The 26110-nt window shown below is 32.7% G+C and overlaps 2 protein-coding genes and 1 pseudogene across 6 annotated transcripts; all 3 read left to right on the plus strand.

The window, feature by feature from the left end:
• Positions 1-501: 501 nt before the first annotated feature.
• LOC132617583 (uncharacterized) lies at positions 502-4977 on the plus strand. 5 transcript variants are annotated; one of them, XR_009573781.1, is made up of 8 exons: positions 502-785; positions 879-1002; positions 1074-1353; positions 2262-2358; positions 2436-2560; positions 2642-2726; positions 2830-2954; positions 3048-3178. XR_009573781.1 is itself a non-coding variant. In XM_060332625.1 (6 exons), exons 2-6 carry the CDS (start codon positions 3123-3125, stop codon positions 4789-4791), a joined length of 576 nt encoding a protein of 191 aa, XP_060188608.1. In that variant the 5' UTR covers positions 2735-2954; positions 3048-3122; the 3' UTR covers positions 4792-4977. The 5 variants fall into 5 exon arrangements, 2 of the variants coding, with proteins under 2 accessions (XP_060188608.1, XP_060188607.1); XR_009573780.1 differs by having other exon boundaries at positions 507-1002; XM_060332625.1 differs by lacking the exons at positions 502-785; positions 879-1002; positions 1074-1353; ... (1 more) ...; positions 2436-2560; positions 2642-2726 and adding exons at positions 3279-3399; positions 4097-4291; positions 4452-4502; positions 4639-4977 and having other exon boundaries at positions 2735-2954.
• Positions 4978-5832: 855 nt separating this feature from the next.
• Positions 5833-16393, plus strand: LOC132617581 (uncharacterized; annotated as a pseudogene).
• Positions 15399-20897, plus strand: LOC132617582 (uncharacterized). The gene is made up of 7 exons (XM_060332623.1): positions 15399-15458; positions 15631-15709; positions 16104-16174; positions 17663-17689; positions 18229-18753; positions 18832-19056; positions 19136-20897. Exons 2-7 carry the CDS (start codon positions 15673-15675, stop codon positions 19169-19171), a joined length of 921 nt encoding a protein of 306 aa, XP_060188606.1. The 5' UTR covers positions 15399-15458; positions 15631-15672; the 3' UTR covers positions 19172-20897.
• The last annotated feature ends 5213 nt before the right edge of the window (positions 20898-26110 follow it).

Below are 26110 nucleotides of genomic sequence, written 5' to 3' on the forward strand. Positions count from 1 at the left end.
TGAATGAGAAATTAAAGTTACTCACTCCGATCTTTTTGTCATGTTTGTCTTTTACACATCCCTTTAAAAATCCAGATATAATTAAAAAGAGGATAGTTTGCAATAGCATTGTGACAAGTGGCAGCATGACAGAATGCCAAGTGTTACAATTAGTTTAGAAAATAGTTAATTAGTTATTAAGTAGTTATTAGTTAGTGTTATTTAATAATATATATAGATGTAGTATTATATATATATATAAAAAAAAGGAAAAAAACATTCCACTAAACCGTGGATACAACTCCCACGTTTCAGTTTTATAATTTGGCAATTAATTTGCTATTAAGTTGTACTACGAAAAGGAAAACAAAAAGGGGGAATCAGAAAGAAAAAAAAAACGAAAAAAAAAGGAAAAAAACATTCCACTGAACCGTGGATACAACTCCCACGTTTCAGTTTTATAATTTGGCAATTAATTTACTATTAAGTTGTACTACGAAAAGGAAAACAAAAAGGGGGAATCAGAAAGAAAAAAAAAAACGAAAAAAAGGGAAAAAAACATTCCACTGAACCGTGGATACAACTCCCACGTTTCAGTTTTATAATTTGGCAATTAATTTGCTATTAAGTTGTACTACGAAAAGGAAAACAAAAAGGGGGGAATTAGAAAGAAAAAAAAAACCTACTCCTAAACCCACTTCTCCCCCTCATCCCATTTTCCATGAACCCTAAAATTAGGGATACCACGATATGTACTTTTTTCATAATGGAGCAGTTAAGAGCCGGCAATAGATCACGATGCAGTGGTATTTCTTTTCATAGTTTATGTTTTTTTCACATTCATGGTTATATCTTTCATTAACAGAGGAATTAATGGCGGCTCAAAGTAATTTTATTAGCGAAATTAACACCAAGCCGATGAATTGGAGGTTAAAGGTTCGCATTGTCAGGCTTTGGGAAAAACCACTTCACAACAAACCTGATAGTCCTTTTTCAACTGAGCTTATTCTGATGGATGAAAAGGTTAAATATTTTCACTTTACTTCTATTTGTGGAAAAACTTAGTCTTATTTACTGATTTAGTGTTTTTGTAGGGCGGCCGCATTCACGCAAGTGTTGGCAGGAATATTATTCAAAGTTTGAAAATGATGAAACAAGAAATCAAGGAATTGGGTTTGTACATCATGAAGAATTTCATGGTTTGTCCAAATAAGGAGAAACTGAGGACCAAAGACCACAAGTGTAAGTTGATTTTCACGCAGAAGACCATTGTTGGGGAAATACAGGATCCATATTTTGACATGTGTATCTTCAAATTCAAACCCTATGAGCAGTTGTCTAATCCAGAGTACTTTGACGACACCGAACTATTCGGTAATTAAATCTTTTTCCTTTTTTCTTTTACTTTCCGTTATTTGCTTTCTGTTGTCCATGGGTTGAACTGATTGCTAATACCTACAAAACAAGCTACTATCTATAACTATTATCTACATTATACTGTTAAACTTTAAACAACAGCCCATGAGCCAAAGTAGTAATTTCAATAAATCTAAACTGTTTGACCATGTGGTGAATCTCATGCTTTTACACGTTAAAACTCAATATTATTTCGCAGAACATGAAATGAATCTACTAACATTACATAAATTTATTTACCGCAGAGAATGTATAGGTGGTAGTTTTCATGAAAATTCTTATTAGTAAGATAGCAATTGCAGTACTTCCAGTTTCTTTAGATTCTATGCAACAAAAGTATTATAGGTTTCTCTCTACTGTTTGTTGGAGGATCATTTGTTTTCTTGTGGTGAGTACTATTGTGGCTAATTGTTGCAACTAATTTGGATGAGTCCAGAATGTTTCTATAAGCTATTGTCATGGTCTATTTTGATTATATTCTACCTATTCCATTTTTAACTTTTGAAAAGTGAATGCAAATTCCTCCTGTAATTCACGCATACATGTTGTGAAAGCATAATGTGATGTGGTATGAATATCAGTATTTTTTAATTCTTTGCCTCATTATATCAAGGCCATGGATTCATTAATATCCTTTTTTTTTTTTACTTGTGTTGGTGGGAGGAAACCTAAACTAACAATTGTATTAGTACTACTACCTGCAACTGGCGCCAATGTCTTTACCTGGGCAGTGTTGATGCTCTGCTAGGAGAGAATTCATATAGATGTCCATGTCACTTTCATGAAATAATATGCACTTTTTAGTTCTTCAACATACATACATATGACCAATTCTGCACTGATTTCTTTGGTCAATATTTTTGTAGATGTTATCGGCCAAATTGTGAGTTATGGGGACGTACAATCTATCAACCAAGATGGTAACATCAGGATGTTCATGAACGTTGAGCTGCAAGATTATAAGTAAGCTTTCCACAACTATTAAATGCTTAATTACTTTGTAATTTTGAATCATGTCCTTAACCTTATAATAATTGTAGGAGCAACAACATATCTGTAACATTTTGGGGTGACTTTGTGGAACAGATCAAGCCACATTTGATTGAATCAAATGATAAGCCTGTTGTCGTCGTCATGCAGTTTGTTAGAGCACATCGATTTCGAGGTTATTAAGTTGTCTACTTATTTTGCAATTCTATGTCTTTGTACAATTAGCAAACTCTTATTAATATAATTAAGTGTGCAGAACAATATTCAGTGAGGAACACTTGGCACGTTTCCAAGCTTTGGATCAATTCAGATCTTCCTCAAATTCTTGACTTTAGCTCCAGGTTTCTATAAGTTATGCTAAATTATTGGTCATTTCAAATTAAATTTTGTTGTTACTCTTTATTAATGTATCTCAAGTTACAATATGAAACAAAATCGTCTCAGTGTGTGGAGAAAGCTCACAAAGAATTACTCAAATTTCGTCTCAAAAGACTCATTCTATTGAAGATGAATTAGCATCTGGAAGTGCTGGAGTTAAAACTATTGAGGCTTTGATTGACTCTAAGCATGTGAGTACCTAATTATTAATAATCAGTACAACAACAAAAATTTTACCTTAACTTTCTGTACATAATAGTTGTATATCCAATTTTTATGAGCAGCCGGGAAACTTCTGGATTGCAGCAACCATTGTGTACATAGATCTAGAGCATGGATGGTCTTATTTAGCATGCAAAATGTGCGCAAAGAAGGTTGAGCCAGAGGGGAATAAGTTCTTTTGTAAAAAATGCGGGCAAGTTCCATCTGCCAGTCATCGGTATGACCATAATACATACTTCGTTAATTTTTTTCATAAACAAACTTAAAATTGTTTCTATAATGACTCTTTCCAGGTTCAAGCAAAAATTAGGAGTGATAGATGACACCGGTACAATTATTTTGATGATGTGGGATAGGGATGCAGCAAAAATGATCGGAAAGTCAGCAAATGATTTAAAAAATGCTGTATCTGAGGTATACTACAAACTCTCTATACAAAATAAGACCACCAACGTCTAAAAAATTATCATTACCTCACTTATGTATAGTAGAATAGGGCTGAAAGCATGTTTACAAAATAGTCAACTGCATGATCTTACAAATGTTTAAAGAGATTTAAGCTTTTACATATCAATTTTAAGTTAAATGAACCGGTGACTGGCAATTAAAAATATTTTTAAGTAGTAAAATTCCAAAAGAAAAATATTGTAAAGCCTTTAATTGGCTCTTAAGTTATTCAGCTTTAACTTAAGTGACAAATTTGTTATCAGACACCCTCTTTAGTAAGGTATAAAACCAGTCTAATGTGTAATATGCGTCTTTTTTTTTTCCTTCTTAGCAGTTCATGATTAATTGTTTAATTCCATGTTTAAAGTATCTATCTATTTTTCTAATCTTAGATGGCCAATGTGAATTTCATGCTACTGAAGGCTTCATTATTTTATCTAGGCAAGCCATAATCAAAGATATGCTTTAATGTGGAAGTTAAATTGCAGTAGAAACTTATGCTTTCATTTTGGAGTTGCCCTCTTCTACTTTCCTCTTTTTATATTAGTAGCTTGCTTTAATGTATTTTTCCTGGTATTTGGATTATGCTTACTAACACACTTATTATGACAATTGAAGCACCATCTTTGAAACAACTTCAACCATTCTGATATTTCTTTTTCAGACTTCTGGTGTTGCAGATGACTCTTCAATACCAATAGAGATAGAAAATCTTATTGAAAAAAGATACATGTTTAAAGTGGATGTTCAGAGCTCCAATTGTGAGAATCAAGATGAAATCTTTAAAGTTCTTACGTTTACTGATGACGAGGGTATTATAGAAAAATACATTCCTTCTCCACGTGCAGAGACATTCATAGTATGTTTATCTACTCAAATATTTCTCAAGTTTACTATTTGTGATTCAAGTAAATTTTAATTATGATGCACATTTTTTATATGTTTATCTACTCAAATATTTCTCAAGTTTGCTATTTGTGATTCAAGTAAATTTTAATTATGATGCACATTTTTTATAGGATCCAGATTTCAATCAAAACCAAGTCAGTCATGAAGATAACGAAATCACGGTGAATTTGCGACAAATCATTAACTTTTTTAGATTATTGATTCTTTTAATTAAATGAATTGCAGTTTTTAAATAATAAAACAAATAGAAACCATAGATTCAATATTGATTTTCACCTTTGTATTTTAAATATGTAGGATTCTACTGAAGATGCTGAGTTGATCGACATTGCAAGTACACCTGTCAAGATAGCTATCACTGGTGCCCCGACAGTGGCTGAAGAAGACCCAGTTGCACAGTTGTCTGGAAATAAGATCAAAAGAGTTTTTAAGAAGAAGAAGATAGCATAATGTGCTAGCATATGTAACCCTTGGAGAAACTAAAAATAGCCTGCTTATTTAGTTTGGTAGTTTCATTAGTACTTATGAACAACGTGTTTGAATTATTTCATGTTTTTTCTGGTATTGAAATTTTGCTTTTTAGATAGGTTGATATTTTCCTTAGTTATCAACGTGATGTCTGAAATGGTCTGAAAATGTCTTGAAATATGCAGTTTTTTTATGAAGTTTAGTGTGCTGAAATATGAAGTTATTTATGGTGAAAGTTCAGATGTTCTGATAATTTTGCCGACAAGTTAGTGTTCACCTTAAACTTTGGTACGATGTACACGGACGATGCATTTTTTTAATTGTAACATTATCATGATAGTTAAAGTCTTATTTCATTCTTCTTTCATCACCAGCTTTTCAGTAGCAAAAGAAGACATTTTTAAGCACTAAAGCAGCCTCACACTAGCATTTCAGTGCCATTCTGCAGTAGGCAAAACAGAATTTTGAACCAGCAAAAACTCCAGTTTGAAGGGAAAGTATAAATTCCATTAAAAAATAAAAATAAAAAAAAATCATACCTTGTTCATAGTAGATGAATCAGTTGCCTCATCATCAAATAATAGATGAAAAATCATATTTCGGAAAAGTTTAATTGAAAAAAATTGCCAATTATAAAGAAAAGCAGCAATGAAAGTAAATGGGATAGACTTAGAGCCCGTTTGGATTGGCTTATAAGTTGCTTATAAGTTGTTTTCAATTTTTTTGAGTGTTTGGCTGACTAGCTTAAAGCTATTTTGTGTATAAAATAAGCCCAAAAAAATAAAAGGGCCCATTTGGTTTAGCTTATCTAAAGCAGTTATAAGTTGAAAATATCTTATAAGCAACTTAAAAAAATAAGTAAGCCTACTCCAACTTATTTATTTTTAGTTTATAAGCTGTTTAATTTAAGCTCATCCATACAAGTTATTAGTCATTAATAAGTACCACAAGGTAGAGTGGTTTATAAATGAAATAAATAAAGAAAAGCAACAATGAAAGTAAATGGTACACACTTAGTCACTTTCCTAATTTTGTAGTCAGACATCAACCACGCCTAAAGTCACTTAAAGTCACTTTCCTAAATAGGACAAACTTCACTTTCCTAAGTTCTCTTGAGTCTTGAAACTTCCACTGTGAGCATCAGATTCAAGAACAACTGAGCAAGCCACGACCAAGTCGGAGTTCCTCTGCTCCCTATTCAGCTTAAATCCTTCTTCAAAGGTAAAAATTCATCTTCTTTGGTCTGATTTTGCTTTAATTGCACCTACTAAGCTCTCACCTGGTGTAGCAAAAATCATAACCACAGAGCAACAAACTATAAGATGATGATGTTGAAGCCATTGAAGAGTGATTTAGATATGGAATCAATGAGCTCAAACTATCTCCACCGATTCGATTCCATCAGTGTAAGGCACTTCTTATGAGTAATTTCTCCCAATATTCCATTAAAATTCTGAAACAAATCAAAAAAATTGTAACTGTTTATAAATGACATGGGTTATTTTTAATTTTCTACTCTTAATAGCAAATTATTTAGAAGGGCAGTAATATAATTTAACTTTTTAATTAAGAAGTTCTTTCTTTTAATAAATAGATAGATAAGGGAGAAGAGGAAATGCCACTTGAATGATTCCTGCTATGAATTTACATGTCTTTATTATTTTTAACTAAATTTTAATTATTAAAGTTGTCTGGATTGTCCTTCAACTTCAACTGCATTTAATACGTAGGTACCCAATTTGGTAGATGCTAAAGCTAACAGTTATACAGTCGGAAACTATTTTTGCACTTTATGACAAATGTATCTTTTCTAAAACTTCCAATTTTCATTTTTCAAAACCATCAAACCACTTCATCTTACTTCCAAATTCTTTCAAAAAAGGCATACTAAATCCATCTTCTCAGATCGATCTCCATGGAAAATCAAAAAATTTCACTTCCCAGACCAACCACATACAACATACAGAATCAGAAACGGCGCAAAACAAACTCAGTTACCAAAGGTATTATGATCTTTTATTACCACTACCATCTGTAATAAATAATTTTTATAAAACTTCCGGTTTCAAGCTTAAAACAAATAAAACAATTACAGTAATGATGGTATAGAAAAATCAGGTCTAAGTTATGCAGTCGGTATAGTGAAAGATTTACTGTTTAAGAGTAGAAAAATTATTCAAATAAATTTAACTTGGAATTAAGGTTATTTGGAGAAGTTACAGTTATCGACATTAGTAGAAGCGTTTTAAAGTGTTGAAGGGAGTGGAACTATAGTGTTAGGTTGTTTCCAGTCGATAATCAAGTAATGAGACTAATTATTATTATTTTTAAATGACAAGGAACCTGCAGCCTTTACCCTTTGGGTGCGTTCAGTATAAATCCCGCACCTGTACAATAGCCCGCAAACCACACTAGAGAAATATGCAAAATATAATTGATTTATTGATGAACTCATATGAAAAATATGCAAAATCATAAATTCCTTTGCTCTCGCATGCTAGATACACATATTTGACGAATTCTATCATCTATTGCTTAAACCTCTTCTGTTGATAATTATTTTTTCCCTATCATATTCTAACTTATGTAATTTTTTCTATTGCTCTGATTTAGCATATTTTCCTTTATATGTACTGCTAATTCTAGAAGCTGAGTTGAGATAACATACAAATTTATTCTACAGATGATGTTGAACCCTCCAAAAACAGAAACCATGCTGTCGAAAATGAAGAAAGACTTCCTCCTTTGTCTGATATAACAAATGGTGAGTGACAACATCCTTGATTTAATATATTTACAATAGCTTTCCTTGAACTTACTGTACCATAATTTATTCTTATTTGAATGTTTTGTTAAGTTGGATAATAATTAAACAACTAATTATGAATATATAACTCATTGTGTAGACATGAGAACACGTCATCTTCTTCCTGATTTAAACACATTTCCTATATTGCAAGGTTAGTGCCTCAATTGTGTTCTTTATTTAAGACCTTTATCATATACACTTTCTTTTGACTTATTTTGTTCATCTGTCTTACTTATAAACATTAAACAATGCCATCATAGGTATGCACGATGAAAACATATTGCCTGATTTAACTGACACTCCAACTGAAAAAGGTATGAGAATTTTGTTTGTCTTATTAATTTTTAGTCCAAAGTGGATCACAAGTTTTAAAAACCAGTACTTTAACAGGATTTTGTAATTGATAGTAAAATTTTATATTACTTTGTAGATGTGTAAACACATAATTCTCTACCTGATTTAAATGACACACCACTACTGGAAGGTAAGTATTTCAAATTTTCATTTGTTATCAGTTCAAATAAATTACAATGTTAAGATTACTGGAAATTAATTAGTCTAACTCTCTTACTAGAGATTGAGGCTGCAATAAATGACACAGTTATACAAGGTATGTTTCTAGGAAATATTGGTTTAACTTCAAAAAAATGACATCATACGAGGAAAAAAAAAGACATCATATGAGATGTGCCTTTCTGAATATACAGTCTTAAATTTAACAAAAAGATTATTACGTTTACATCAATATCACTCAATAATTTTACACATAACAGGGCAGCTGCAAACTAACATAGAAGATGACGATGAAGAGGAGTATCCAGGTATGACAAGCATACCTTTGAAACTGCCGTTACTATTAGAGATGAATCTATATTGACAAATATAGATGTATATATTAGAAAACAACACTATTAATTGATTTAACGACTTTATTTAGATGTGGATGGTGAATGTGGCGACATTTGCACTGAAGGTACTTGTGAGAAACTCATATTCACATAAAACGGTGCTATAAATCAAATCAATAATCTTGTGTCATTAAATTTATATGTACTATTGCAAGTATAGATTACTGGGATATAGGAGATGCTACATATGAATGCGAAAAGTGTGGAGCTATATTTTGGTATGAAGAAAGAATCCACAAGCATTACAACTCAAAAAACCCAATTTTCACAATGTGCTGTCAAAAAGGAAAAATAAAACTTCCAGATCTTAAGAAGCCTCCTCAAGTTTTGGAACAACTACTATTTGGAACAAGTTAGATGAATCATTATTTTTAACATCAATATATTCAAATCAAATTATACTCACATTCATTATTCTGCAATTATTTTATTACAGGTCATAAAAGTAATCATTTTCGAGAAAAAATAAGGAGTTATAACTCTATGTTCTCATTTACATCAATGGGGGGAAAGGTTGATGTCTCTATCAATCAGACACAAGGGCCAAGAACATTCAGATTATTTGGACAAAATTATCATCAAATTGGGAGTTTACTACCTCCTGAAGGATCTACTCCAAAGTTTGCACAGTTATATATCTATGATACAGAAAATGAAGTTGCAAATAGAATTAACGCTGTCAGGTCAGTAATCCACCTTATTTGTATAATACTATGCAAATAAAAATTAATTTAGATGACCTTATTGATATCATATATTTTCTTTCAGTCGGGGCCAAGATGTTAATAAACTTCATGCTGAAATTGTCGCTGATCTAAAACAAATGCTCGATGACAATAATGTTTTGGCCAAGACTTTTAGAATGGTCCGAGATAGATTCCAAGAAAATATCAACTCAAATGTGAAGCTCAGACTAATAGGGAAAAGAGGTACCGATGGTAGAAGATACAACTTACCAACAATAAGAGAAGTAGTTGCTTTAGTGGTAGGTGACTTTGAAGTTTCTGGATGTGATCGTGACATCATTATAGAAACACAATCTGGGAAACTACAAAGGATAAATGAACTAAATGCTGCATATTTAGGTCTACAATACCCTTTACTTTTTCCTTATGGTGAAGACGGGTATAGAGAGGACATTCCTTTAAGTGGAGGTGATAAATCATCAGGAGGAAGGCAATATGTTAGCATGCGAGAATATTTTGTCTATAGAATTCAAGAAAGAAAAGACGAAGTTCCTACTATTATGTCTTCAAGAAGACTATTTCAACAGTTTTTAGTTGATGGCTATACAATGATTGAGTCTTCTCGGTTGAAATTTATCAGGACTCATCAAAAGCAATTAAGAGTTGATTTTTATAAGGTCCTAACAGATGCTATTTTACATGGAGACACTGATCCGTCATCCCAAGGAAAAAGAGTAATTCTACCATCAAGCTTTACAGGGGGTGCACGATATATGTTGCAGAATTATCAAGATGCTATGGCTATATGCAAATGGGCTGGGTACCCTGATCTTTTTATCACATTTACTTGCAATCCTAAGTGGCCAGAGATTACTAGATTCGTAGAGAGCAGAGGGTTGACTCCTGAAGATCGTCCAGATATCTTAAGCAGGGTGTTCAAAATCAAATTGGACGGCTTAATAAAGGATTTGAAAGACAATCAAGTTTTTGGACAAGTAAAAGCAGGTATATAATATTTACACTTTGAACTTACATATATATGCTGATTTTATTAGATCTTTTTTAATATATATGATTTTGACAAACCTTTTTTTCTATTAAACTCGGTTGATTTCGAATGCAGTGATTTATACCATTGAGTTCCAAAAATGAGGGTTGCCTCATGCTCATATCTTGCTTTTTCTTCATGAGCATAATAAATTTCCATGCGCCTCAGATATTGATCAAATAATTTCAGCAGAAATACCACATGAAGGGGATGATCCTTATTATTATAATGTCGTGAAAAATTTGATGATGAAGGCCCATGTGGTTCTGCTAGGAAGTCTTCTCCTTGCATGCAGAATGGTAAATGTACGAAACACTTTCCTAAAAAATTTGTTGACGCAACAACAGTTGACAAAGAAGGATATCATGTTTATAGAAGAAGGGATAATGGTAGAACAATTATGAAAAATGGTATTGAATTGGATAACAGGTATGTGGTGCCACACAATCGCTTCTTATTATTAAAATATGGTGCTCATATCAATTTGGAATGGTGCAACCAATCTCGATCAATAAAATACTTATTTAAGTATGTCAATAAAGGGCATGATCGTGCAACTGCTGCTTTTACACAAAGTACTACTGAGGATGGATCATCAACTGTTGATGAAATCAACATGTATTATGATTGTCGCTACATATCACCATGTGAAGCCGCATGGAGAATATTTAAATTCCCAATTCACCATAGAGAGCCGCCAGTGGAAAGACTATCATTCCATCTTCCAAATGAACAACCCGTCATTTTCTCTGATGATGATCACATTGAGAATGTAGTAAATAGACCAACTGTAAGGGAATCGATGTTTTTGAGTTGGTTTGAGGCAAACAAATAATATCCGGAAGCAAGAGATTTGACTTATGCAGAATTCCCTCTTAAATTTAGGTGGGATCAAAATTTAAAAAAATGGGTCAGGAGAAAAACATCTGCATTTTCTATTGGGAGGATTTTCTTTGTTACTCCAGGGAGCGGAGAGTTATATTATCTGAGGTTGTTGTTGAATATAATCAAAGGTCCAATTTCTTATGATGAACTAAGAAATGACCATTCCACTTTTAGAGATGCATGTTATGCACTTGGTTTGTTGGATGATGACAAAGAGTATGTCGATGCTATAAAGGAGGCCAGTAACTGGGGAATGCCATCTTATCTTAGACAATTATTTGTCATGTTGTTGTTATCAAATTCAATGTCACGACCAGAATTTGTTTGGCAAGCATCATGGCAGTTATTGTCAGACGATATCCTTCATGAAGTAAGAACATTATTGGATAAATCAGGTATAAAAAAAATATGATTGTATAATTACAATGTTTTTTATGTGCTCTCTAGATTAAACATTAAGTAAATGTTGATACCTGATAACTACTGTATATTCTACTTCCTTGCATTTGGTAGTCTAATAAACAAAGACAACTCTCTATTTTTATTTATTCAATATTTAACAAAAATTCAGGTTTTGTTTACCATTTCGTCTTACATGTTCTATGCGCATTTAAAAATATATCTTTCTTAAAAAATTAGTTGTGCCCTGTTTTGGACTTGAGTCTACTGCCAGGGACTTAAGGATCTGGCCACACTAATTGCTACCTTAAATGAGTACACCAGAACTTCATAAGTTAAACTTAGAGTGCTAAAATGTTTAGTTTAGAGTGCTTGATGTGCAAAAAATATGATGAAGTTTGCAGATTATTTTGGTGAAGTATTTCGTGACATTTATAGTGCTCAAATGTTCAAGACATGTGCTAAAATCTGCATTTTTTTAAGTGAAGTATAGTGTGCTGAAATCTGGACCTCATTTATAGTGAAAGTGTGCAGAAAGGCTACTGAAACTGCACTATAAAAATTGCAGATCTTGCTGCCAATTCTCACTTTTAATTGGGTGTTCAGCTGAAACTTTGCTACAATGTGGAGTTTCTCCAAATTGACATTACCAGCTTGGTATTGAAACTTTCTAACATTACACATATATGACTGAAATACTTTCCATAACGTGCTAAGTTTGCTGAAATATTAAAATTACTTCTAGATTAATGGAAAGAAGCACACATCATGACAGGTCTTTCTCTTTTGACTTATTGTAATCCATTTAGTTTACATAACAAAAAAGAGTATTCTAGATTCAATCTTTGATATGGTATTCGATAACATTTTTTATGCTAAAAAGCAGCAACTACATATACGCGAAACTACATGATTGAGTTTTATTTATGATTATATATTTTATTAAACATTTTTATGTCATCCAGAAGCAGAGCTTACAGATGATGAATTGAAAAATCGTTGCTTGCAAAAGATGGAGAGGACTTTAAAAGGTTGTGGAAAAGGTTTTAATGATTTTCCAACAATGCCAAGACCAGATTACAATGAGCAAGACGTTGATGGTGCCAACAGACTAATTAATGAGGAATTGTGCTATAACAAACGCTCTTTGACACAGGAACATCAACAATTAGTGATGAAATTAACAGCTGAACAGAAGTGCGTGTATGATGAAATCATGACTGCAGTGAACCAAGACAGAGGGGGGTTGTTCTTTTTATATGGTCATGGTGGAACTGGAAAAACATTTATGTGGAAAACATTGTCTTCTGGCATACGATCTAAAGGTGATATAGTGATAAATGTTGCTTCAAGTGGTATTGCGTCTCTTTTGTTACCAGGAGGTCGAACTGCTCATTCGAGATTTGCGATTCCTTTAAATCCAACTGAAGATTCAACATGCAATATAAAACAAGGTAGTCCTTTGGCAAAGTTGATTGTTAAGGCGAAGTTGGTCATCTGGGATGAGGCACCAATGATGCATAGATACTGTTTTGAAGCTCTTGATCGAACTCTTAGAGATATTCTAAGATTTAAAGATCCATCAAATTTAGATCGACCATTTGGAGGTAAAACAATAGAACTTGGAGGTGACTTCAGACAAATCTTGCCAGTAATTACAAAAGGTACTAGGCAAGAGATTGCAAATGCAACTCTAAATTTTTTAGATTTATGGCCCCAATTTCAGGTTTTAAAGCTAACAAAGAATATGAGATTGCAAGGAAGTCTATCAGGTGCAGATTTGGATGATTCAAAAAATAATTCTGATTGGATTTTGGCAATAGGTGATGGAAAGATTGGATGTTCCATTGATGGCATTGAGAAAATAGAAATACCCGATGATCTTCTCATACATAATTGTGATGATCCGATATCTGGAATTGTAGAAAGTACATATTCTGATTACTTGATACATTCCACTGATATAAAATACCTTCAAGAAAGAGCAATTCTTGCCCCGACTCTTCAGATGGTGAAATCGGTGAATGATTACATGGTTTCCCTCAACCATAGTCAGGATAAATCATATTTAAGTTCGGATACAATTTGCATGTCTGATAATGCATTTACATCTTTGGAGCATGTACATACACCTGAATTCCTAAATAGTATTAAATGTTCAGGTATTCCAAATCATTCCATCACTTTGAAGGTAGGTGTTCATGTCATGTTGTTAAGAAATATAGATCAATCGGCAGGATTGTGTAATGGCACAAGATTGATAATCACAAGACTTGGAAATCGGGTAATTGAAGCCAAAGTATTATCAGGAAAAATGCCTGGAGACAAAAATTTTATCCCAAGAATGACACTAACTCCATCCGATGCAAGAATTCCTTTTAAGTTCCAAAGAAGGCAATTTCCAGTCATTGTATCTTTTGCCATGACCATCAATAAAAGCCAAGGTCAATCATTGTGTAATGTGGGATTATTTTTGAAGAAACCGGTGTTTACTCATGGACAACTGTATGTTGCATTTTCTCGGGTAACAAATAGAAATGGGTTGAAGATCTTATGTTATGATGAAGATGGAAAAATAACAAATGAAGCTACAAATGTAGTGTATAAAGAAGTTTTCCATAATTTAGAGGGTAGAAATTTTCATTGAATAAGTATCAAATGAGCAGCAACAAGAAGTTCAATGTACATATGCAAAATATAGTTGTGCATCCTGAAGACAAACATAAAGTTGATTGAGGTAAATATTTTTCTACATTTAATCTACTTTGATATAATATGTTACAGCTTAAATGATATTCCAGTCACTAGATGATACTGTTATTTGATTAATTATCTATCTATATTTGCAGTCAACCACTTCATTTAAATTGTATAGTTGTGGAAAGATGGATTAGTAAACATCACTTCACTTTTCTGTGATTGTTGCTAGGTATGACATAGTAGTTAGAATTAAGTTTTATTAGTAAAGATATAATGTCTCTATTTAAATGAAGAATTCGAGCTGTTATGGTGTTGAATTTTCCTATTTAGTTCAGGGCATATGATCGTTATGTGATTAAATTTACAGGACTGGATGCAAGTATTACTTTCAATGTCATGATTACCATGAAGAGAGTATTTTTTTTTAATTCTAGATAAAATGATATTGCCATGTTGACTTACATGAATTCAAATAAGTAGTTCTTGCATCAAGAATATCAATTTGGAATTACACATGCAACTGTTTCTTGCTTTTTAAATTAAAGGGTGCCAACTGTTTTTTTTTTCTGCTATAATAGTGATCTAAATCATTTCTGGTCCTTGACAGAGTTGACATGTTCAGAGAATTCATCAACATCGATAAAGTATCAACAAAAACATACCCGCGCGTGAAGTTATCGGACCTGGTCCGCGTTCTGTCAAGATAGTAATTGTCTTGGTTATATTGTTGAATGTGGTGGATTATCCGAGAAATTCTAGACAGAAACAGCCAAGGCAACCTTCTTATTACAGTGTGATTATGTAGTTATCCATCTAATTTTTTGCTCTCTGAAAGTGACTAGAGGTCTTTGTAATCGGTTCTATTTTGGAAGGTACGGTCTGTTCACACATACCTTGACGTCAGATAGACATCTCCCCTATTTTGTGACTTACTGCAAATTGATTAGACGAGAACTAATAGAATAATGGAATTATGAAACTCAGCACATGGTCTTACCATTGACAACATATCACTTAATCTTAAAAAATAATTGACCTTTTCTGTTTATACTATAAACTGTTAAAGTTTTGTTTGAGCCAAAATGTTTTTGTTGTGTTGATCAGGTCCCATATAGAGAAGGTGAATCCATTGCTGTGATTACTGATGGTGAAGATGCCAATGAGGAAGCCTAACAAGCACAAATTGTACTCCATACCATGCTAACAGTGCCCTTGGTAACTTCGCTAACTCCAAAACCGTAAGCTTTTAAATCCAAATTATTCGAACAAAAATTTCACCTATTAAAATGGTAAGTTTTATTTTAGCTATATTATTGTCATCTAACACACTTTTGCTGCCTTTCAATTTGGATATGCATTTTTTTTATAATTTCAATTTGTCTCTCCGCTTGCCATTGGAACTGGAATTACTCCATTCAGTTTATTCATATGGAAAATGTTCTTCAAGAAACACGACGATTACAAGGTACACAAAACCATTTGCTTCATTCATTTTTTATTTGACTGGCTTCAACACGTCTAGGGAAATAATAATAACTAAGGGAGAACATTGCTTGGTTATACGCATAAAAGTTTGAGTGCTAGATAGATGAACTGGTGGACTATTGAGTGTTATTTGAGTAAAGATGAATAGTTATTAAACACTTAATATATCCAACATTAGTTTATTCAAACGTTTCAATTACAATCAGTAGCTACTACTCTTTAATATTTGATAGGCTCCAAATGCTACCAATGACTTATGTCGTTACAGTACGTTGGTCGATTTATTTGATCAACTTATGAAAAATCATACATTCGATCCTTATGTAGTTGTAGAACTATTTTTTTGGTCTCTTTATTTAATTTTTTGTTGTCAGATATGTTGGACTACTCTTTATCGCATGGAAGTGGCAAGCCGCTCGAGATATTAGCAAAGCTAAATGAGTTGGTTCGCTTTTCACCTGATGAAAAGATTGGTGTTTTTATGCTAATTTTTCATCTTCTCTTGCTGCACAGCTTTTAACTCAAAACAAATGGTTAATAATGAAATTGAAGCAACTATATATACCATGGGAAAATGTTAGTATGTGAAAAGACTATCCAAGAATATTATATCTGTGATATGTCACATATGGATCATATACATCTATTTCTTATCTCTGCTCTCTATTTTTTCTATTGAACAATCGGCGCATTTTAGTATGTGATAAGACAGATCTGAGAATATTATATCCGCAATATGTCACATACGGTTCATATACATCTATTTCTTATCTCTCTCCTCTCTATCTTTTCTTTTGAACAATCCGCGCATCGCACGGGTACGTATGCTAGTATTAATTAAAAGAATAACTTAACTAAATTATCTTCATTTGTTCTTTGATCTGAATTTAATACTACTCTTTCTTTCACTACATTAATAATATCTCTTCACTTTTATTGAGCAAGAGAAAAATTGAAAAAGTATTTAATTTCGCTTTGATTTCTCTAAATTGATAACCTTTTTGGATCAATTATTTATAATAATCATGACAATTAATAGAAAACCCCTAATTATTTTAATATCCCTTAAATTCTAGCTACATATTATTAGAAATTAAACATATGAAAATTTTAATTTCAAAGTCCGGAGAAGGTATTGAAGTTAATTTAGGTGTACAAGGATGGTTTTGGAATTAAGCTAAACGAGCGGTGATTGGATCTTGAGTAACTCTTTTATTTAGAGAAATAATAGATGTGGGATGTAGGGGTGCACATGGTTCGGTTTGGATAGGTTTTGACTAAAATCATAACCAAATCATTTTAATCGGTTTTTTAAATTTCTAAAACCAAACGAAACTAAATAAAATAAAAACTATCGATTTGGTTCTTATCAGTTTGATTCGATTTTTCGATTTAGGACTAGCTAATGATAGATTGATAATAATAAAACAACATAACCATAAGACAGCTACATCAAATGAGCATTAGGAATCAACAAATTTCTCTGTACTAGCGGAGAACACTAACACTCTGTTTGGAACGTTGTTACCCATTGTATTGTATTGTATTGTTACCACAAAAACAATGTTTGTTTTGATTGTTATTTAAAATGTATTGTATCATATTGTTAAATTTCGTCGTTACGTAACAATGAAAAGCCCATTTTATGTAACAACCGATTTGGTGTTATCCCATTGTTACCTAATTTATTTTTCCAATTATGTCCTTACTTAATATTTCATAATCCTATTTTACCCTTTACCTTATATTATTTAACTCCACCCAAAAATCCTATACCCTACGTCTTCTACGTAACTCTATCTCCTTCTAGGTTTGGTTTATCTGCTCCCTACGTCTTCTTCCTTCTTCTATCTCCTTCTACGTTTTTTCTTTATTGTCCTGCTCCCTGCTTTTTCTTCCTTCTTTTAATTTTATATGTTTGCTTTTTGTTTAGGTTTTTGCCATAGTTTCAAAGTTACAGGTACTTCTTGTTCTCCATGACCATCTTTTTAAAACTTCTTATCATTCTGCCGTTTTTCAAAATTGTAAGTTATTATTTGTATTGCGCTCCTTATTCACAATCATCATTAATTTGCTTGCTTTCTTGTTTTATTTTTTTGCATAGAATATTTTGCTTATTTGCTGTGCTTTCCCATGCTTTTGTTAAACCATGACTCTAGAATTGTATAATACACCTGTATGTGAATGCTGGTTTACTTTGTGGAAATTTCTCGTATTGTTCATGTTGAGTTAAATGCCAATCTGAAATTTTACTTGTTGATGCTGCTTGTTCATTGTTCATCTATGTGAACAATGTGTTTCTTTTTAAAAACCGAAAAAACCAAATAACCGAAAAAACTGATAAAAAACAAAACAATAAGCTAGAGTACGTGATTTCTGTGAACATGTTGTTGCCTCCTCCTAATAAAGGCATTTTTCTGTAAACATGTTTATATTCATATTTATTTTAGCATCTTACGTAGTTTAATTAGTTGTGCATCTCACTTAATTTTGTTATAGATGGCTGATCAGAATAATCAAGATAATGGGCAAATATTGGGACAAGTGAGCTCTTTAGCATCATATGCTGCTCTCTTAGCATTTATTTGGTTTTGGAATTATGCACGTGAAATTGAAAATGATCGACGTACGATCACACATGCCATACGCCTTGAAAGAGAGCAAGTTAGAGATGAGCTATTGAGTCATCTATTTTCTTCAGAACTTTGTCGTAATATTTTAAGAATGACCCCTTCGGCTTTTACCGGTCTCTATGAGATGTTAATTAGAGATGGAGGTCTTAGACCAACACTTCGAGCTACAGTTGAAGAACAGGTTGCGAAAACACTTTACCTGTTAGCACATAATGTGACAAATCGCGAACTATCTTTCATCTTTCGACGATCGGGGGAGTTGGTCAGTCGTCATTTTCATGTTGTCCTACGAGCTATATTGGGGCTATATGAAATATTTATTAAACAACCTGATGGATCCCAAGTTCCTTCTGAAATTGCCAGCAACCAAAGATTCTACCCATTTTTTAAGGTGAACAGAGTTATAATTTTACTCAAACTTTAGCAATGTCAAGATTGTTTGCATGTTCATTGATTATTATAATATCAGGATTGTATTGATGCAATTGATGGAACACACGTACGTGTTAAAGTTTCACAAAGTGAAGCCCCAAAATACCGTGGGAGGAAAGATTATCCAACACAGAATGTATTAGCTGCATGCTCATTTGATTTAAAATTCACATATGTGTTAGCTGGGTGGGAAGGTACAGCATCTGATTCAAGAATTATGAAAGAAGCACTAAATAGACAAGACCCATTAAAAGTCCAAAAGGTAAACGTTATATAAATTTGTTTAGACATAGATATACGTGATGAACAAATAATTGAATCTTTTATCTATATATGTTTAGGAAAATACTACCTTGTTGATGTTGGACTCATGTTAAGAAGTGGGCTTATTGCACCTTATCGGGGGGAGCGATATTGTTACGTCCCGTATTTTTATACATTGGGACAACCCGGATTAACTATGACAATTAAGGGCCAAGACTCTTTCGGGATTTGAAGTCGGGAATTTTGACCATTTGATTTTATTTTGAGGCATAAGTTGAATATGAAATTGTTGGCATTGAACACTTAGGAAAATTTGGGACCAAAATTCATAATTTGGAAATTAAAAGTCTTGCAAAAAAAAAAGATGTGTGGATTGAAGTGGTCCCCACACATTGTTGTGGCCAATTTAATTGGTCCAACACATGTGTGGGCCCAAGGACACATGGAGCAATTTTTGTGGAACTTAAAAAGATGACTTTCAAGTCATCTTCTTGTCATTCCAACACTTAAAAAAAAAAAAAAGGAAGAGCAAAGTTGAAGCCATGGAGGCTCACGGCTAGAAACCAAGAAAACCAACCCTCATTTTTAGCCTTCCCAAAAATAATTCTTTGGTTCAAACCCACTAATTAGAGGTCCCTAAGTAACGTGGAAGTGTCGTTGGAGCGATCAAGCCATCAAATTTGTGGATTTCAAACCCTAGCCTAATGGTGGAGTAAAGAAGAAAGGTAAAACATTTCTCTTGTTTTATGAGTTGTGAATGTTTTGTGCACAATGTAGTATGTTAATATGGATGAAAATCATGAGATATAATATATTGGAAGTGGGTTATGTTATGGGTGTGTGAGCCGTGTGTGGGGTATATGTGGGTGTGTATATGGGTGTGGAAAATGGAATTGATGAATTAATTCTTGTATCATGTAAATTGTTGTAGAGTGAAGAAATAAATTAGAACGATCTAAATGTGTATATGTATATATATGTGGGTGTGGCCGTATATATATGGTCCCAAATGTTTGGCAAAGAATGAATTAATATCGCTTAGCGTCGAAATGGTTATTGTGATGACTTCTATGTAGGAAATGAGAATTAATGTCCCGAATTGATATAGTAAGCGTTGCGGATTGACTTGGAGAACTTTGTGCATTTAATGTAATCTTTATATATGAGGACCATTAACATATGTATATGGGTAGTGTGGACGAATGTGAGTCCTATACTGTGTCGAAGATCGCATCACTATCGCTTAGTATTTTAGTTATCGTCGATATGAACTCTAGTTGGAAATGAGCATCTAATGACTTAAGATTGATGTTGAGATTGCGCGGGCTGTTTTGAGGCTTATTGTGCGTTGATGTAATTTGTATATTTAATGAAAATGATATCGTTATATTGTGGATTGTGATACAAAACATGACGTGAAAATGAGGAATGTTTAAAGGGGGCAGTTCACGGTTTTAGGGGCTGTTTCGGCCAGATTTGGAAAAAAAAAATGTTGGATCATTGGAAATATTATGTGAATCGTTTAGAATGTCCTTGAATATTGTTGGTAAAGATTCGGGTTGATAATTGAATGTATGAGCTATATTGTGGCTTGAATGTAAGCCGTTGAAACAAATATTATGAATGTTGTCGAATGATGTAAAAGAGAGTATTAATGCAATATTGCCTTTCGGATTGATTGTCGATGTTGCTAGGTTGGTTGTTGTTGTTGTTGTTGTTGATTTTGAGCGAGTTAAATTCTCGGGATGGCCTATTTACAGGGGAAATGCTGCCGAATTTTCTGTACAATTTAATGATTAGTTGGAATAAATGGCTTAAGTGCCTATGTTTAATATTGGATATTTGTTGGCATATTTGTAGACCTTGGGGAGCCCGAGACCTTGAAAACAGCTTATAAGCCAAAAAAAAATAAGTTAGACTACTCCAACTTATTTTTTTTTAGCTTATAAGCTGTTTGCAGCTTATAGGCATAAGCTCATTCAAACAGGTTCTAAGACTCTTTTAACTTCTACGTATGCGTTGTTCTGTGATTTCATGAGGAATGCTCCCTTGGAGTACAATTGGTGAATTTTCTTGAAAATAGAAAAATGTCTGAAATCGCAATCGTTCAAACTAAATGCATGATTAGAGCAAAACCAACGAAGGGAAAAAATTAAACCATCAAAATACATAATACGTATTCTAAGAAATTTTATTGGAAAAAGAAAAGGTATAATACATAGATAGACCCTTGAACATGTCCAAATATTCACTTAAACACCCCAACTAAGATCCATACCACCTGAACACTCCAAGAACACTTTTACTGTGCCATTTAGACACAATATAAAAATGCAGCCAAACACCAAAGGTGCGTGTTATTCACACACTAATGTTATGAAAAACCAACGAATAAAGCGATGACATATGTCACATTGGCTCAAAATAGTAATAAAAAATGGATTTTCAGTTAAAAAAATGAAAAATAATTTTTAATATCAGTTTGTTCTAAGAAAAAAACCAACCATTTGAGAGAAGGAAAACTTTATCCTTATTTATGTCTTAAGTTTTAATATCTCTTCATTAAATGTTTACTCGATTTATGTGTCATCTTCATTAATAATAAAATTCTACTAAAGGTAAAATGGGGGATTTTTTTTTTTTTGCCTTAAACATCTAAAACGACAAATAATTTGAGACAACTATTTAAGTAATCACAACAAATAATTTGAAATGGAGGGAATGCTGGAGAAAACTTCAAGATCAATGAGAGATTTTATTCATGCCTCGACATGTCAATTTAAATTCCATTTTTCCAAATAATTAGTTTGTATGGAATATGTTCAGAACGTGGAGAAAAGTTCATCAAAAAATGAAGAGGGAGGATGTGGAAGTGAACACACAAATAAGTCTCATGCACTCTCATTCTCTCTTTTTGTTTCACTTTCGATTTCCTTCACGTAGTACGGAATATGAATTCCTAGTTCAAAAATTATATTTTGAAATAGAAAAGTTAGGCTAGTCTTTCACAGATAGTACGTAACTTGTAAAGAAAATTATATTTATTGCTAATTACAATAGAAAAGTTAGGTTAGTATTACCAATATCATGCATAAATTATATGTTCTCAGTGTTATCAAACTATAGCTAATTAAAATACACTGGACCATCCAATTTTTTTTTTCTTTCAATAAATTTGTTTATTGGCAGTGCACCATTATAACTTGGCCTTCCCTTTAACTTAATTTTCCATTGTATCTCTTGGCTCTTGCCACTTCCCATTTTCCATTCCAACCCTAATAAAGTAATACAACAAAAATAAAAATAAAAATTTCCCCTATTCTTATGAGGGAAAATAAAAATAGTACTGATACTAATATAAACGTTGGCAAAATAATTTGTGTTCCCTCATTGCTTTGAGCATTTTCTCCAGCTCTTGTACAGGAAAGAATGACTCTCTTCACTGCTTCTCAATTGACCGTTGTGTTTGACATTCTTGGTACTTAATTAATTTTTCATTTATTCCTCTACCTATTCATTTTCAATTATAATTCACTTCTTTAACTATTTTGATAATTTTTGCTTTGTTTTATTTCAAGAAATGGAGTATCCTTCTTGGTGTACTTGTCCCCACTGCAAGAGGTTTCTTTTCGTTCCGAAGATTATACTAAAGAGGCTCTAAGAATATTCTTACGCGCTAACTTTTCTTAATTATAGGCTGACTTTTTATAGGATATATAAGCGAAAATCGACAAAAGGACTCTAGTCTATACCTTATTCGGTTTCGCTATTCAATGCCAAGCTAAATTTGTATTATGCTTATCTCAGGGGAAATATCAACAAAAATGGCACTTGTTGTATATATCATAATTTTCTTGATATATGCCACCAGAGAGGGTAAGATTTGCGCCGCGAAGCTGCTTGTTTTGTTTAGCATAGGATCATATGGAGCAATCGTCGGTATACATAAATGCTAGTTGAATTTATTAAGATTTTTTTTATTTTACTCCCTTCATTACTTACCCTTGTGAGGATGACAACGCCTATGATTCTCGTTTATATATTACTAATATAGTACTTTATTTTTCATAATTTCTAAAATAATTTCTTATCATATGCATATATATTACTCTCACATCATAAATAATTATTTCAAAAGCATAATTATTTAATAAAATTAGCTTCTGCATGCATCCCACGTGCATCCCGTGCGCCGCATGTGCATCCCATGTGCCGTACGCACATCGAATGCCCCACACGTGTGTCCTATGGAATAATCGAGCAAGTAAGTGCTTGAAGTTTGTACTAACTTATTACTCCATCCGTTCATTTTTATTGGTCCTGTATTGACTTGATACACCCCTTAAGAAGCCATAAATAGAATGACAATTTTACTATATCAGCCCTAATTATTACTAAGTCATCTAATGACTGAAATCAATTAAATATATTTTAAAAGTTGTGCAGCCACTAACAATCCCTTAAAGTTTTAACCCTATAATTAATAATAAGGATAAAATAGAAATAAAATGATAAATTATCTCTCGGTTTTTCAAACTGGACAAGTGAAAATGGATAACTATTTTTAGTATACAGGGCAACTAAAAATGAAGGGAGGGAGTAGTTGATTATCTATTATGTTTCTGATTTATTCTCTCCGGTTTCTTTAACTTGTCCGATATGTAGAATGCATTAATTAAGTGTTTCTTGTACTAGTTACCCTTATTAACTTTGTCTTGAAAAATCAAAATTTGACTACTAGTATTTAAATAAATGATTAATTAATGCTTAAGGTAAAACTAAAAAATTAATACTCTTTCCGTTTCAATTTGTGTGAACCTAGTTTCTTATTAGTTTGTACAAAAAAAAATGACCCCTTTCTATATTTGGAACAATACACCTTTATGCTGTTACGGTTCACTTTTACGCGGGCGCATAAAAGCTACTAAGAGGTTATTGGTGCTCTAATTGGATTTTAGTATTTTAGAGTCACCACCTAATTTATTAAAGAAAAACTAGGAAAACCGAGTTTAAAAGGGTTTGTCAAACAAGAGAAAAATTCTTTTTGAACCAAAGTTCGAGGTAAGGGTTCCGGTGATTTCCAAGGGAAGGTTTACGCACCCTAGTATTAAAGATCAGTAGAATACGGTTGACCTACGAGCTTCAATGTGTGATTAATTTATTATTTGCTTTAAAAGTGTTTGGTTTTCTGCAAAAATGTCATTCATTTTTTTTTAATCATAAACTCAAGAAAAATTTGGCAAAAAGTCCCCTTAGAAAAGGGGTTTTGGGGTTCAAAAATTCACATAAGTGCTCAACTCACTTTATTGCCGGACTAAGACACACCTGGGATTTCTCCCGAGTAGAGTCACTACTGTTTTAATCCTAATAAAATGGGTTTAGTTCTTACAGGTTTTGTTATACGTATATAGAAAATATCGAGTATATCTCCGATTTTACACACATATATATATAACAAATCACAAGTTTTTATTACTTGAGTCCAATTTTTATCATTGAAGCCCATAGAGTCAAATTGTATCCCAAGTCCAGAGTCCATCTTCCTCAAATTAAGCCCAACAGATTTCTTCTCTTGTTTTCTTTTTCGGCAAAATAAGTCGTGGACTTCCAGGCCCAAAGTAGCTATGTTTTCCTCAAAAATTCATTAAGTCCAAATCCGATTCGGCTGATTTGTCCAACCTAGCCCAAATCCATAATTTGTTCTTTAGGTACACAGAACTTATAAGTTTCTGAAGTTCATTTATTTCTTAACTGATTTTTTTGAAGCAAAATTATCCATCAGTTTATCCTGCCCAAAATCTATTACTTAGTATTTGAAGAAATATTTTTACCTTGTTTAAAACTTGAACCGATTTAAATTCAACCAAATCCCGTTCTTTTGTTCTTTATACTCAACCGCAGTTTTGAAAACACTTTTGAACTTGAAATCTTGTGATTGAGTTCCAATTTATGCGAGAAAATAATTATTCTCCGATTTTAAAATCGGTTTGGCAACTTCTCTAATCACTAACTATTTCCTAAGTTCTACATCCACATGGGTTTCAATATTTTTTCAAGTGTTTACAAATACATACATATATATAAAAATGCATATAAAGAGAAAGTTAGGATGGTGGGCCTACCTAAGCCCACCAGTTGGCTATTTTCACCCAGATGGGCCTTCAATCTATTAGCTTCCCTTATCAAATTTATTCGGACACGTGGCCCAACAAATTTGAATGCAAGGAGGGGCCCGAGTCGCCCAGAATTGAATTTACATGAAACACATAAAAGGATAAGGATTAGCATATGTCTAAGATCTATGTATTTAAACTAAAGCATAGGTAGTTCATACTTAAGTCATTCAAGTGCACAAACAAATAAATATATATACGAGGAGGGCAGAAATATTAAAGAAAAAAGTCTCAGGCCCAAATTGAAAGATACAAACAAAGTCCAACACACAACAAGTCATTTGAGATCGCACAGACTGGCCCAAATACAAATCAAACTTGGCACAAAAATGGAGGCCCATCAGCAAGATGAAGAGAAATAGGCCCAAAACCAAACAGACTCAACAACAACCAACATTAATAGACTTGTACGAGTGATATACCCAATATATACTAAATATACCAGCCTCTATACACTTGTATGTATACAGTACTAGATATACTCTCTCTCTCTCTCTCTCTATATATATATATATATATATATATATATATATATATATATTTATTTATACTATCAGATACCATGGAGAGAATCAATCAATCAAAAGAAAAACCAGCAAAGAAAACATACTAACAGGATATAGAAACTCCACCATCACATACCAAAATCAGATTATATTAAGGTTCGGGTAGTCATATTCAATCAGACATATAGAGGGGAAACTAAAAGTGTTACACCCTAGAAAATTTCGCGTTACTAAGGCTGCAGACGGCTTAATGTGAGCTCAAGGAGGAGCAAATATTACAAGTATAAAGGATGAAATTCTACTATATTAGCAAGAGGATAGCATGAGTATGATATTTAGAATTCGTACAATATGATTGGAATGATACGGTAAA

This window comes from Lycium barbarum, chromosome 11 (assembly GCF_019175385.1).
Source record: "Lycium barbarum isolate Lr01 chromosome 11, ASM1917538v2, whole genome shotgun sequence".
NCBI classification, from domain to species: domain Eukaryota; kingdom Viridiplantae; phylum Streptophyta; class Magnoliopsida; order Solanales; family Solanaceae; genus Lycium; species Lycium barbarum.

What these genes read in the sequence shown, in the direction of transcription:
- LOC132617583 (XM_060332624.1), top strand. Translation starts at nt 3,123, where the DNA reads ATGTGCGCAAAGAAGGTTGAGCCAGAGGGGAATAAGTTCTTTTGTAAA. An exon ending in TAAAAAATGCTGTATCTGAG is followed by an intron (nt 3,400 to 4,096) that starts GTATACTACAAA and finishes TTTCTTTTTCAG; the next exon opens with ACTTCTGGTGTTGCAGATGA. An exon ending in ATGAAGATAACGAAATCACG is followed by an intron (nt 4,503 to 4,638) that starts GTGAATTTGCGA and finishes TTAAATATGTAG; the next exon opens with GATTCTACTGAAGATGCTGA.
- LOC132617582 (XM_060332623.1), top strand. Translation starts at nt 15,673, where the DNA reads ATGGAAAATGTTCTTCAAGAAACACGACGATTACAAG. An exon ending in AGAAACACGACGATTACAAG is followed by an intron (nt 15,710 to 16,103) that starts GTACACAAAACC and finishes TTTTGTTGTCAG; the next exon opens with ATATGTTGGACTACTCTTTA. An exon ending in ACCCATTAAAAGTCCAAAAG is followed by an intron (nt 19,057 to 19,135) that starts GTAAACGTTATA and finishes ATATATGTTTAG; the next exon opens with GAAAATACTACCTTGTTGAT.